Source organism: Terrapene carolina, unplaced genomic scaffold, assembly GCF_002925995.2.
Source record: "Terrapene carolina triunguis isolate 2854851 unplaced genomic scaffold, T_m_triunguis-2.0 Scaffold89, whole genome shotgun sequence".
In the NCBI taxonomy this organism is placed as follows: Eukaryota; Metazoa; Chordata; order Testudines; family Emydidae; genus Terrapene; species Terrapene triunguis.
The window spans coordinates 23,346,848-23,362,272 of NW_020664440.1; the positions used below are offsets into that span (position 1 = coordinate 23,346,848).

General features: G+C 47.1%; 1 protein-coding gene across 2 annotated transcripts in view; it reads left to right on the forward strand.

The window, feature by feature from the left end:
- The first annotated feature begins 14,350 nt into the window (after positions 1–14,350).
- Positions 14,351–15,425, forward strand: part of DNAH12 (dynein axonemal heavy chain 12) — a 168,935-nt gene continuing 167,860 nt past the window's right edge. For both annotated transcript variants that reach the window (XM_026650210.1, XM_026650209.1), the window contains exon 1: positions 14,351–14,520. In XM_026650210.1, the coding sequence (XP_026505995.1) occupies positions 14,351–14,520 (170 nt within the window). The remainder of the gene's footprint in view (positions 14,521–15,425) is intronic.

The following is a 15,425-nucleotide window of genomic DNA, read 5'->3' on the forward strand; positions in this document are numbered from 1 at the left end:
AGAATTACAACATTCAAAAACCAGTCGGAGAACACTTCAACCTGCCTGGTCACTCAATTATAGACCTAAAAGTCGCAATTCTTCAACAAAAAAACTTCAAAAACAGACTCCAACGAGAAACTGCAGAACTGGAATTAATTTGCAAACTGGACACCATTAAATTAGGCTTGAATAAAGACTGGGAGTGGATGGGTCATTACACAAAGTAAAAACTATTTCCCCATGCTAATTTTTCCCCTACTGTTACTCACACCTTCTTGTCAACTGTTTGAAATGGGCCATCCTGATTATCACTACAAAAGTTTTTTTTTCTCCTGCTGATAATAGCCCACCTCAATTGATTAGTCTCGTTAGAGTTGGTATGGCAACACCCATTTTTTCATGTTCTCTCTGTGTATCTATCTATCTATCTATCTATCTTCCTACTGTATTTTCCACTGCATGAAGCCGATGAAGTGGGTTTTAGCCCACGAAAGCTTATGCCCAAATTCGTTTGTTAGTCTCTAAGGTGCCACAAGTACTCCTCATTCTTTAGCCATAAAGGGCTTTGCAGGCATGGGATCCCGTGAAGTAACTGCAAACTTAGGGGTTGGCAGAAGCTGCTGAATCCCAATAATTTGCATGGAGCTGGCACATTCTCTGTATGCACTTGTTTAGCAAACAAAGTCACAGCTGGTGCATGTCTGATTCCGCTCCCCCGGCGTCTCTCATTGCTTCTCCCCTCACCGCCCCCACTCCGGCTCCGGTAACAAGCAGGACGCGAGCTGCCGCTGGCTGAAGGGGGAGGCCGCTCGCTCTCTTCTCTCGGGCCGCCACTGAGGGCACGGCCCTGCGCTTGTCGCCATGGCAACCGCGGTGTTGATCCTGGCAGCGAGCGCAGCCTTCGGAGGAGCAAGACGCTGCCGCCGCTGCTGCAACCGCCCAGGCCCGCTCTGGTCCCGTTTGCCCCTGTAGGGACACGAGCCCCCGGCCCCTTCTGGGGTCCAGACAGCGGAGCGAGGTGAAGAGGGACAGGGACCACCCCCTCCTTCCTCTGCTGTGTCGCCCTCCCGGCAGGGAGCGGGTGAGGGGCTGTTACAGGCTGTGCCGCCCTCCCCAGGGCCTGGTGCTCGTGCTGGGGCAGCAGTAAATGAGGGGGCCGTGCTGCCTTCCCCGTGGCAGGGGGCAGGGAGTGTTACAGACTTTTATATGGGGGAAATGTGAGAGGGGGAATAGGGGATGTTGGTTTTATATAAATGTACTTTGATGGTAACTTTCTGCATTTCCAATTCTGCTTTTAAGCCTGAATTTGTGCCTGCCAAAGAGCTTACTCCATTATAGTCTAGCTTCTTTTACTGCTTGATCTTGCAGTGAAATTCGAATCCTGTATTCATGTCATCAGAGTTGTTTCTCCTCCCCTCCATAGTTTGAGTCTCTTCCCTGTCCTCATTAGAACACCTAGCCCTTGAGTTACTGTCGAAACTCACTCATCACCATCCTGTGGCTTGGCTTTGTCTTTTACAACATAAGCCTCAGCCTAATCTGTGTCCCTGAGTTTTGCTTTCCACAGGGTTTATCTCTAGGACCTCCTGTGTCTTAATTTCCTCTCCTAGAGAGCCACTTTCACATCCTTCATAGCAGTGGTTCTCAACCAGGGGTACATGTACCCCTGGGAGTATGACGTGGTCTTCTAGGGGGTACATCAACTCATCTAGATATTTGCCTAGTTTTACAATATACTACATAAAAAGCACTAGCAAAGTCAGTACAAACTAAAATTTTGTAGACAATGACTTGTATATACTACTCTATATACTATACACTGAAAATGTAAGTACAATATTTATATTCCAATTGATTTATTTTATGATTACATGGTAAAAATGAGAAAGTAAGCAACTTTTCAGTAATAGCACACTGTGACACTTTTTTGTATTTTTATGTCTGGTTTTGTAAGCAAGTAGTTTTAAAGTGAGGTGAAACTTGGGGGGTACCAAGACAAATCAGACTTCTGAAAGGGGTACTGTAGTCTGGAAAGGTAGAGAGCCACTGCTTTATAGCTAGGATGGAGTTAATCAGACATCTGGTACAATGAATCAGCAGAATTTTATGCTGTGGACTACTGTGGATCAGCAGAACCTTGCCACCCATTTATACTCTATTTTAGATTTTGCATGCTCTGTACATTGTGGAACACAAGGCTGTAGAGTATGCAAAATGTGAATTAAATGTGCAGACTAGTAAACCAATTACATTGGATCCCCTGATTTCAAAATATTTCAGCATATATTGTTTAACTATGTATAACTTGATTTTCATTAAGTGAGGCCAGAAGTGTGTGTGTGTGTGTGTGTGTGTTTAGTTTTGTATAGGCACAAATGAGAAGACAGAGTCCCTGCCTTGAAGAGTTTACAGTCTACAGGGGGGGGGGGGAACAAACAACTGGAGAAAGGTATAACATATAAGCAAAGTTGGCATGGTGCTTGACAGGCACGTGTGTAGAAGCAGAGCATCAGAATTCAGGACCCTCACTTTTGCTCTTAGGCTGGCATGAATTGGATGTGCTGAGACAGAGGCACAACCAGTCCCAAGGAAGCTAGTTAGCATCTGCCTGTCTGTCTGTCTTCCTGTCTTTTGAATATGCTAAAAAAAAGAAAATAAATAGTCTCCGTTTGTGTAAGTAAACATCAGCATTGGCAGATGTCATGTACACCTTGTACACAGTAGGTTGCATGTCAACCTCTTATACTAGATATGGACTGCCTACAGAGCTTCCTTCCCAGAGAAATACATGCATTCACTGTAAGATCATTTAATCATGCACTGCCAGGAACTGCTGTTGTGAGCTTCAGTAAGGTATGTTGTATATGGCGCCACCTAGTGGCTGAATAGGAGAATGTAGTTTAACATTCTATTTCCCCACTTAAGTTTTACATTCCTACCATTTACAAAATTTACACTCTTCTGCTATCTTTAAAGTTCAGTATGGATCAGTCTGTTAAATATCTCTGAATTGTACTGTCTCTGAATCATTTCTAATTACACGACCCTAACATGTAACAATTTGGGCATCCACTAGTTGCAATGACGGGCTGTGGTCGGTATGGAATCTTTGAGTCATCATCTTCTTGTTCTGCATCTACCACCTGTACAGTTTGCTCTGTTGATCTTTCTGAGGCACAAACTGAATATATCTGTAGTTTCTGTTGAACACTTCATAGTTGGTTTCATCATGTATAATCTGGGTGATGAATTCTTTAAAGCAGCTGGAGTTGTCCATTTTTTTTCTTCATCCAGTGTGACACAGTCACCAGGTTCTATGCCAGGCAGTTCTCTAACTGACATCTATTATAAAAGTGTTCATAAAATCTTTTTGGCTTTTTATTTTGGTACTCTCTTCATGTATGACCACTTTGGAGATAGGTTCTTTCCCAGAGTTGGAACAGTAGTTCCGAATTGTCTTCCCATCAGGAGTTGTGCTGGACTGTATCCAGTAGTTGTTATCGGTGTTGATCTGTAGTTCAGAAGAGCAAGGAATGGATCTTCCTGCTGTAGGATTTTTTTGGGGGCTGTCTGTACAGCTCTTTCAGCCATTCACTTGTGCATAATGTGGGCTGCTAGTAATATGGTCCAAATCATATTTCATTTTGAATGACTTAAACTCTTCTGCAGTAAATTGTGGTCTGTTGTCTGTCACTAGTTGGTCTAGAATACCGAAGAGAGCAAAAGTGCACGTCCGGTTCTCAATAACACTGTGACATGTTATGTCTTTCTAGTACATTATTTCTAGGTACTTGGAAAAATAGTCCATTACAACCAGGTAATGATATCCTCTGAAAAATTGCATAAATCTGCAGTTAGTCTCTTCCAAGCAGGGTGGATATAATTTAAATCAAATTGATGGAAATCATTATTTAAATCACTAGTCAGGAAGACTCAATTTAATCACGGATTTCTACATAAAAGTGCATTCTTGTTGGTTGTTATAACCTTAATACATATTCTTCACAACTCAGAGATAGATACAGGTTTCATTTTTAGAAGGTACACACTATATGTTTTTAAAGTGATTTATTTTGAAAACTTTTCAGATTAGTTTTACAGCTATATCCGAAAATGAATGATTGGTTATTTCATTTACCAAAGGCAATTGAAGCAGATATTTATGAAGTAATTGGGAGGTGAACTATCTCCAATTCAACAGGTTAATCATTGATATTTGGCGGATTTTCTTGCCATGCTGTATTAAGAAGAGAACATCACCAGACAGACATTTAAATTGTTTTATTAACTAAAACAACAATGTTATGTATTCTGGATTTTTTTTCTTCAACAGCAAACGTAACATTTTAACAAAACAAGCATATGAATTTCTGAATTTAGTTAAACATTCAAGTTTTTTTTTTAAATCAGGTTTGTTTTTTGTTAAAATTGTTTTTAACTAGAATAGTTAAATAAAATATTTAAAAAAGAAACAAAAATTAAATCGACTATGTCAGCCAGGTCAACATGAGATACTTAAAATATTGGCTTTTGCAGCTAACTCAGTCATCTTCACCTTCATTGTCCTGTTTGTTCATAATCTGGAAAATAAAAACAAGCTTTCCTGCTTTTTCAGGTCCCAAACAATTTCTCAATTTGGAATGAATCAGTCCAAGGGAAGAAAATATTCTTTCTACACTGGCAGAAGAAGATACTGCTGTTCAAAGTGAGATTATCACTTCAACAGTCTCTGAATCCAAGTGCTTAAGTGACTTCCACCAGTTCACTGGTGTGACTTTCTTTAAAACATCATCAGCAAACATATATTTCTTGAATGGTTCTTATTCCCAAACTAGGTCTCTTTTACGGCCTGCTGTCATTATAGGTTTTCCCTTCTAGTGAGAGAATGGTATGATAGATCTCAAATCAATGAAGGCTACACTCAGAAAGACCTCAAGACTTCTGGAATATGCTGCTCAAAACATTTTCACTTTTGTTTCTACTACCTGTCCCTCCCTTCTCATATTTATCTCCACACTTCTTCTCCTTGTCCAGATCTATTCCGCCCCCAACAATCTTATATTTATTGAACTTTTTGAAACTTTGAACTTTTAGAAAGAGGTAAGGGATTGACTCTGTGTACACAAATTTGCAGAGGGACAATAGGGTTGAGGTCTGTTATTCCTCACCTCTCTATATTTATTTATTTATTTAAAAACATTTTTCCTGTTAATAAGCATGTTATTTCTGGAGACAAAAATCCACAGTTTGAGAACTGCAAAACTAAGCATCTCTGATGGTATGTTTTAGACCAGGGGTCGGCAACCTTTCAGAAGTGGTGTGCCAAGTCTTCATTTATTCACTCTAATTTAAGGTTTTGCATGCCAGTAATATATTTTAACGTTTTTAGAAGGTCTCTCTCATTAATTCTATATTATATAACTAAACTATTGTTGTATGTAAAGTAAATAAGGTTTTTAAAATGTTTAAGAAGCTTCATTTAAAATTAAATTAAAATGCAGATCTTATCAGTTTGGTGTGATCCTTGGACTTGCTTTTCCTTGCTGAGTTTTCCAATGTCTGGCACGTATTTGGATACTTTAAGCTGCACACAGGCTTCTGAGTGATCAGTTGTTAACTGGCTCCGAGAGGGACAGAGGACAGATTTTATGTGTGAAAATACCTGTTCACACAGGTATGTGGATTCAAATGCTGAAAGCATTGCAAATGCAATTTTCTTCAAACAGTTAAATTTCACTGGCAGGGACATCCAGCAGGTCAGAATACAGGCCCCAGGATCTCTCTCAGTAGTTTCAAGTGCACTGTGCAGATCTCCAAACTTTGATGCCCACAATTCTGAGCAGGGCCGGCTCTAGGCACCAGCAAACCAAGCCCGTGCTTGGGGCGCCACATTTTCAGGGGTGGCATTGCGGCCATCTTTTTTTGTTGTTGTTGTTGCTTCGGGCTGCAAAAGCCTAGAACTGGCCCTGGCAGCAGCACCGCGTCATGTGTGGGGGGCGCCCTGGGGCCGCTGTGGTTCACGCCATGGGGGAGCAGCGCCCACACCTCATGGCTGGGCCGGGCAGGCTCAAAGCGGGGGACACTTGGGCTGGGGGCCACCCCGCAGGGCACAGGGAGCTGCCGGCAGGTGCCGCACGGCGGCCGCGCCGCAGCCGGGGCTGGGCGAAGCGGCCCGAGCTGTCCAGGGACTGCGGCAGGGCAGCTAGAAGCAGAAGCAGCAGCGGGGCCATAGAGGGTGGGGCGCTGCCGTGCGGGGCCTGCGTCCCGCTCTCCGGGGCTCCGCTCCCTCTGGGGCTACCCTGCCCCGGCTCCTCAGCCCCCTCCCGGGGTGGTCCCCCAGGTCTGCCCTCCCGGGTCCCGCCGGTCCTGGAGGTGGGAGCCCTGGCTGGAGGGACCCTGGGCTGAGGTGCGGCCCGGGAGCCCCACTGCTTACCCTGACCCTGCCAGCACCGGACCGGCTGGAGGCGAGAGGGGAGCGGGTGGAGTCAGCACTGGTGGGGGGGAGCCCAGGGCTGGGGTGGCAGGGGGTGCGGGTGGGGGAGGGCACTGGTGGTGGTGGGGGGGGGAGGGGGTGAGAGCCCAGGGCTGGGGTGGGGGGCAGCCAAAAATTGTTTTGCTTGGGGTGGCAAAAAACCTAGAGCCAGCCCTGATTCTGAGCTTTTTAACTGAATGAGCTGCATTTCGAAATCTTCAGCACCCATCCACTGAAATACAGACAAATCCAAGTCGCTTTCGTTGAACTTTTCAGGTTAAATTAGAAAAGAAAGAATTGGGCCAAATCTCTGGAAATCTTGAAATCTGTCAGAAAATTCTGATTCCAGTTCTTGCATGTACATTCCAATCTCATCCGCACTGACAGTGCAACATGTTGATAGCTCTTTTATGTGTTGGAAGTAGTGGAAAGTAGAAGTTCGAATATCCCGAGGAAAAAACTGCTAGTTTTACAACAAATGCTTTCCAGCCTTCATAAAGATCCAGAACCGTTTGCCCTGCACCCTGGAGACAGAGGTTGAGTTCGTTTAGGTGAGCGGTGATGTCAGTTAGAAACATGAGCTTACACAGCCATTTGTCATCATCCAGTTCAGGGTAGTTTTGTCCTTTTTCCGACAAAAAGGCCTTGATTGCATCAAAACAGTTTACAAAGCGCACCAAAACCTTGCCACAACTTATCCACCAAATGTTGCTGTGAAGTGGAATGTCGTTATAAGCACTGTCCATCTCTTCTAGCAGTGCTTGAAACTGTCTGTGAGTCAAAGCAGATGGAGCAACAAGGAAATTCACAATTCGCACCACTGTACTCATCACATTATTAAGCTCTGAATTAGAAATTTTAGCACACAGGTTTTCTTGATGGATGATACAGTGAAATTTGATTGTCAGGCGGCCAATTTGATCTTCAAGTAACTTTACAAATCCCTTCTGTTTTCTGACCATGGCAGGAGCACCAAATAACACCATATCAGATTTCTCCCAGTCCCAAAACACCAGTCACTTACCCCAAATCAGTTGGTACTCCCGATCTTACACCAAAGACAACACTGGCAGCCAATTCTTTAGCAAACTAACTATAGATTTGTTAGCTAAGAAAAAAGAATGAGAGATTAAAGCAGGTAAAATATAATTACAGGTAAATCACAGTTTGTAATTCCAAATGGTGGCCATGATTAATAAACTGCCAGTTTCCCAAAAGGGGCTGTAGCCCACGAAAGCTTATGCTCAAATAAATTTGTTAGTCTCTAAGGGCTTGTCTATACTTACGCGCTGGTTCGGCGGCAGGCAATCGAACTTCTGGGTTTGATTTATCGCGTCTTGTCTGGACGCGATAAATCGAACCCAGAAGTGCTCGCCGTCGACTCCGGTAATCCTGCTCGGCGCAAGGAGTACGCGGAGTCGACGGGGGAGCCTCCCTGCCGCGTCTGGACCGCGGTAAGTTCGAACTAAGGTACGTCGACTTCAGCTATGTTATTCACGTAGCTGAAGTTGCGTACCTTAGTTCGAATTGGGGGGGTTAGTGTAGACCAGGCCTAAGTTACCACAAGTACTCCTGTTCTTTTTGCAGATACAGACTAACACGGCTGCTACTCTGAACCCAGATTAATTCTGGGGATCTCTGTCTTCTTGTTCAGTTTTTCTGCCCTGTTAGAATCCTAGCAGTCCAGAGATTAAGGATCTTTTCATTAATTCATATTTACAGCCCCTTTACACTGTAAACCAGCTGACAGTGTCTGTACCCACATGGGCTTTTTCTTTGATGACTGATAGTGAGGAATGCATTCAGAGTCTTGCCCTGGATCATCACACAGAATGATCATTTTCTTTGAAATTAGCATTTTCTGTTAAAGTCCTTATGTTCTTCATTAGCATTTCACAAGATTTCTTTGATAGGTAATTTAGTTACAGTAAATGTTTGCTGTTACGTTATAACAGGAATAGATAACCAAGAAGAATACAGTAACGACCCATTAGTTTTCATGAAGTTTAAACATCTGAATACACCTGTATACATTCAGCAATTACTTTGATCTATCCTAATAGCAAGTAAATTGGCCTGAATACATTCTTACATCTAACAGTTGCTTTTGATACTAACACACAAGTGAACTGGGCTGTGGCCCTGATTTGACCTAGTTTACCAGCATCACTCTGCCTATTCAGGAGACAGTGAAAAAAATGTTGATGCCTAGTCATGAAAATCCAGAGATGTAGCTGACAGGTTGGAAACCTGAAGGACAGAATGAAAAGCGGGGCCACCAGTAAAAGCCAGAGATGAGGCAGGTCTACCATATTTACCAGAAGCCTTTATCTGGAACCCTTGCCCAAAACCAAGATTTTCACTTACAGATCAGTTGAGACAAAAAGAACAGTATAAGTCAAGTTGTTCATGTACCATTTAGAGTCACGTTCACCATTTCCAGTTATTTTCTTTTGTATGAACCAAGGACTGAATAGAACCCTAAATATCCCTTTGTACTTTAAGTACATACAGTATAGTGTTTTTCCATTCACAGGCATCGGCTTTCAGTTTTCCCTGGGGGTGCTCAACTCTTGCTCAGCCACAGGCCCTGCCCCAACTCCACCCCTTTCCCCAAGGCCCTGCCATGCCCCCGCTACTCCTCTTCCCTCCCCACTCCACCCCCTCCCCCAAGTACTCCCCGTCCCTGCTCCCCTCCCTTCCTCCCAGCACCTCCTGCCTGCCACGGAACAGCTGATTCATGGTGGGTGGGAGGCTCTGGGAAGGAGTGGGAGGAGTTGATCGGCAGGGCCGTCGGTGGGCGGGAGGCACGGGGGGTGGGGAGGGTGCTTGGCTGCTGGTGAGTGCTAAGCACCTGCTAATTTTTTTCCATGTCGGCGCCTATCTTTCCATTGTAGAAGCCTGTGTTGCTTTGGTGTCTAGATCATGGAAATTATTGTGACTAACCCAGGCCTGGTCTACACTAGGCTTTTATGTCGACTTTAGCGCCGTTATATCGAATTAACCCTGCACCCGTCCACACCAGGAAGCCATTTAGTTCGACATAAAGCTCTCTTTAAATCGATTTCTGTAATCCTCCCCAACGAGAGGAGTAGCGCTAAATTCGACATGGCCATATCGAATTAGGCTAGGTGTGGATGGAAATCGACGCTAATAGCTCCGGGAGCTATCCCACAGTGCACCACTCTGTTGACGCTCTGGACAGCAGTCAGAGCTCGGATGCTCTGACCAGCCACACCCCCGGGAAAATTTGAATTCATTTTCATTTTCCTATCTGGGCAGTTTGAATCTCAGTTCCTCTTTGGACATCGAGGGGAGCTCAGCAGCAGTGGCAACTATGCAGAGCTCTCCAGCAGAGATGGCCGTGCAATCTAATAGAAAGAGGGCCCCAGCATGGACTGATCGGGAAGTCTTGGATCTCATCGCTGTGTGGGGCGATGAGTCCGTGCTTTCAGAGCTGCGCTCCAAAAGAAGGAATGCTAAGATCTACGAGAAGATCTCCAAAGCCATGGCAGAGAGAGGCTACAGCCGGGATGCAACGCAGTGCCGCGTGAAAATCAAGGAGCTGAGACAAGGCTACCAAAAAACCAAAGAGGCTAACGGACGCTCCGGATCCCAGCCCCACACATCCCGTTTCTACGAGGCACTGCATTCCATCCTGGGAGCGGCCGCCACCACTACCCCACCCCTGACCGTGGACTCCGAGGATGGGATCATGTCCGCGGCCGGTTCCTCGTCGGACATGACAGCGGACGGGGAAGATGAAGAAGGAGATGAGGAGGACGAGGCAGTCGACAGCGCTGGCACCGCTGATTTCCCCGACAGCCAGGAGCTCTTCATCACCCTTACCGAGATCCCGTACCAACCGTCCCCATCCCTTACCCCGGACACAGAATCAGGGGAAGGATCAAGCAGTAAGTGCTGTAAACATGTAAACATTTATTTAAAACAGAACGGTAATATTTATACTATTAACAATGTACATTTATAAAAGTTCTGTAAACTAGTAAAAAAATAATCAGGTACAAAACAGGAATATTTACAAAGGTAACAAATGGGTTTTCATGATTTCTCTGTCTTGGGCTCTTCTCAATTTAGTCCCAAGTGTTTTAAAAAATTTTCACAATGTCCGTTACTCCATGATTCCCAGGCCCAAGACGCTCCACTCCATAGTCCCAGTGCACCTACGCGAAAATCCGGTCAATGTGGCCGGGGATCGACGAGAAATCCTCGTAGGAGAACTCCTCGTAGGTCTCGTGGAGGTAGAGCTCAAGCCTGTTGATCAGGTTCCGGGGTAGGGCGATCTTAGTGGGCCCTCCGTGGTAGCAGACATGTCCCCTCCACGCCACAATCAAGTACTCCGGGATCATCGCACGACATAGCATGGCGGCATACGGCCCCGGTTTCTGCATGCTTTCCCGCAGCATGCGTTCTCTCTGGGTGTCCGGGATCCTCAGGAGGGTGATGTCGCTCATGACGCCCTGCTTTGAATTAGGGAGGGGAATGTTAGTATTGGGACTGCTTGACAGCCACGCGGTGGAGGGAGAGGGGCAGCATACAGGGATCTTTCCCTGGGACAGCCGCGAGGGGGTGGGACAGGGGCAGAGTTGATGCTGTCCTGATTGCTGGCAGCAGAGACTGGCATTGCTTTCAATGTGAAAGGAGGCCAGTGCTACTGCTGGAGTTTTAAGCAGCCACAAGTCTGCGGCTTACCATTATTGCCCGCTCCAGAAGTTCAGGTCTCCAGCCACAGTTCTCTGAACACTCCAAGACCTCCGCAAGTCCACAGGCACTGAAGGCGACGGCCGAAAATTCGACCTTGTCCTGAGTGCGCATGTGAGAGGTTCAGTGCATGGTCTTGTTCACAGAGAAAGACTAGGTTCTTTGTATACAATTTCATTTATCTGTCTCAGGAATTCACTCCCTTTTTACAATTCACACAGACACATCTGCGACTGTCTCCCAACCCAGCCTGTCAGCACACTCCCAGAGGCTAGCGCAGATTAGGCGGAGGAAGAAGAAGAAGACGCGTGAAGACATGTTCTCAGAACTAATGGGATGCTCCCGAGCCCAGGCAGCCCAGCAGACACAGTGGAGGGAGAACTTGTCACAAATGCACCGAGCAGTCATGGAACGGGAGGAGAGGTGGCGTCAGGAGGACCAACAGGCTACTGAAAAGCTGCTTGGACTAATGAGGGAGCAAACGGACACGCTCCGGCGCCTTGTGGATGTTCTGCAAGACCGGAGGCAGGAGGACAGAGCCCCGCTGCAGTCTATCTGTAACCGCCCTCACCCGCCACCAAGTCCCACACCACCCTCACCCAAAGTCCAAAGAAGGAGGGGCGGCAAGGGCCGTTAAAACTTTCAATCAACCCCTGCAGACTGCTCTAGCAGTAGAAGGCTGACATTCCCCAAAATTTCATAAGTCCTTTCCTACCCACCTCACACAAGCCCCCGTCCAAGTTTCACCCCCCACGTTTCATCTCTGGTTCGCAATAAAATGTTTGTTTCTGTTCATTACTGTTTCAGTCAGGTTCTTTTGAGGGAGAGTCTGTCTGGAGGGGGGGAAGGGGCTTGGTAATTGGGCAGGACAGTGACCTTTAGCAGGGTACAGAGGCGGTGTCAGGTCCAGCATCAGGACACATACACAGTGCAGTCACTGGTTACCCTGGTCAGTCTGGGAGGTGTTTTTCATGTTTTGGGGGGGGGGGGTTGCTCTGTGACTTTGTGGCGGGGGAGGGCAGTTACAGATCTTATGCAGCGGTCCTTATCCTGGCTCACAGATCCACGCAGCAGGGGATCTGTAACCCTACCCCCCCTGCCAGAAAGTCACATAGCCGACACATACACACAGTCCCCCCCAGGAGTGCTGGCAGGCTCCATTGAAATAACCAGTCCACCAGTGCGGAGCCTGTCATTCCGGGAGTTTAGAAGTATCATTTGCATCAGAACACTAAACCCGCCCCCCGCCACAGTCTGCGTCCCCGGTTTAAAATATTCCCGCGAAAACAGCAATACAGACAACGGTGTTCATTAAAAAATCGAAATGATTTTATTTTTTGGGAAGGGGAAGGGGGTGAAGGTTGTATGTAACTGGAGAGGATAGTCAAAATGGACTGGGTAAAGAAACGGGGGCAGGTTCAGCTTTTCTGTCCACAAACTGAAAAGTCACTGGTTGCCCTGCTCACTCAGGAACCTAGCTTTCAAAGCCTCCCGGATGCACAGGGCGTCCCGCTGGGATCTTCTAATGGCCCGGCTGTCTGGCTGGACGTAATCAGCAGCCAGGCTATTTGCCTCTAGCTCCCACCCCGCCATAAAGGTCTCCCCCTTGCTCTCACACAGATTGTGGAGCACACAGCAAGCTGCAATAACGATGGGGATATTGGTTTCACTGAGATCACAGCGAGTGAGTAAGCTTCTCCATCTCCCTTTGAGACGGCCAAAAGCACACTCCACCACCATTCTGCACTTGCTGAGACGGTAGTTGAACAGTTCTTTTTCTGTGTCCAGGGCGCCAGTATAGGGCTTCATGAGGCAGGGCATTAGCGGGTAGGCTGGGTCCCCGAGGATGACTGTAGGCATCTCCACATCCCCAAGAGTTATTTTGTGGTCTGGGAAGTAAATACCTTCCTGCAGCCGTCTAAACAGACCAGAGTTCCTGAACACGCGAGCGTCATGAACCTTGCCCGGCCATCCGACGTAGATGTTTGTAAACCGTCCCCGATGGTCCACCAGTGCTTGCAGCACCATTGAAAAGTAGCCCTTTCTATTGATGTACTGGCTGGCCTGGTGGTCCGGTCCCAGGATAGGGATGTGAGTCCCATCGATAGCCCCACCGCAGTTTGGGAATCCCATCGCGGCAAAGCCATCTATGATGACCTGCGCGTTTCCCAGGGTCACTACCTTTGGGAGCAGTACCTTCACGATTGCCTTGGCTACTTGCATGACAACAACCCCCACGGTAGATTTGCCCACACCAAAGTGGTTCGCGACTGACCGGTAGCTGTCCGGCGTTGCAAGCTTCCAGAGGGCTATGGCCACTCGCTTCTCAACTGTGAGGGCTGCTCTCATCCTGGTATTCTGGCGCTTCAGGGCAGGGGACAGCAATTCACAAAGTTCGAGGAAAGTCCCCTTCCGCATGCGAAAGTTTCGCAGCCACTGGGATTCATCCCAGACCTGAAGCACTATACGGTCCCACCAGTCCGTGCTTGTTTCCCGGGCCCAGAATCGCCGTTCCACGATATCCACATGACCCATTGCCACCGTGATGTCCTGGGCGCTGGGGCTCGTGGTTTCTGACAGCTCTGTGCTACTCTCCGACTTCAGGCCATCACGGCGGTGTCGTAGCCTCCTCGCCTGATTACTCTTCATCTGCCTCAGGGAAAGGTGTATGATAAGCTGCGAGGTGTTGAGAACGGCCACAAGTGCAGCGATGGTCGCAGCGTGATCCATGATCGCAGTGCTGTGGCGTCCGCGCTGTCACTGACCAGAAAAGTGCGCGAACTGATTTCCCGCCGGCGCTTTCAGGGAGGGAGGGAGGGCGTTAGTGACGGACGGATGACGACAAATTTTTTTTACCCAGAAGGCATTGGCGGCTCGACCCAGAATTCCGATGGGCAGCGGGGACTGCGGGAACTGTGGGATAGCTGCCCACAGTGCACCGCTTCCAATATCGACGCTCGCCCGTTAGTGTGGACTCACAAAGTCGAATTACTGTCCTTAGTGTGTCCTTAGTGTGGACACACACGTTCGACTTTGCAATATCGATTCCACATATTCGATTTAAGTAAAATCGAATTACCCTCGTAGTGTAGACATACCCCCATTCTATTTCTCATGCAAGTACAATTTAATATAGTAATCTATTAAATTTTTCTTGTTTTATTATGCATTTAGATGTCGTTGTCAAATAGATTGACACCACCCACTGATAAAGAGGCTTGGAACAATCATTTGCCACCTATAGTTTTACCTATGCCATCGACAGCTGGTGTGTCATCATCACACAATAAACTATTGAAATACCGAAGATTCAAGGAACAGCAAAAGACGCTTAATCGGATAGTGTGAGTTTCATATAATTCAACCAATAAGTGATATTCAGATTAAAGGATCACTGCATTCCTAGGCAACTGAGAGGTTTTAACAATCTTTTTTTCTTTCTTAGAGTTTTATGCTGCCACCCATTATCATCAAAGTGTCTTCCATGTAAAATCAATAGCAAGGTCCCTAATGGACTTCATGGAGTCTCTCTGACACTTTCCCCTTTACAGGATCAAAACTCTGGGGTAGCTTTAGGGGTTTTCTTTGTGAAGGGGGAGGATTGGGAATGAGTGTCAGTTATGATGGAAAGGTTTTCTCAAAAAAGAAGGCTTTGCAATGTTGACTAAAGATGGCTAGACTCTGGATTCACCTGAACTCCTCTAGAAGATTGTTCTGTAGTTGGGTCCCCGCAATAGAGAAAGCTCTGGCCCCAGCTCTTGCATGTTTTGTTCTGGGTTTAGTGATTTGCATTGTCCCAAAGGAGTGCACCTGTTGTGGTGGTTCATAGATAAGGCTATGATTTAGTCACGGGTATTTTTAATAAAAGTCATGGACAGGTCACAGGCAATAAACAAAAATTTATCACCTATGACCTGTCCATTACTTATACTGTAAATACCCCAGACTAAATCTTGGGGGGAGGGGTCGCTGCTAGGGAGGGGTCCGCGGCACTAGCTGCCGGGGGCTGCTGCTGACTGGCAGCTGCTCCGGTGCCCCAGGACTGCTGCCAGGTACTGCTGACCTCTGCTGCTCCAGCAGCCCTGGGACCGCTGCTGGGGGCCGCAGACAGCGGCTGCTATGGCTGCCCCAAGGATCACTGCTCGGGCAGTCCCTGGGGCCAGCCGCACTGGCCGCTGCTCGGGTGATCCCTGGGGTCAGTTGCAGCGGCTGCTGCTCGGGTAGTCCTCAGGGCCACTCCAGCAGCGGC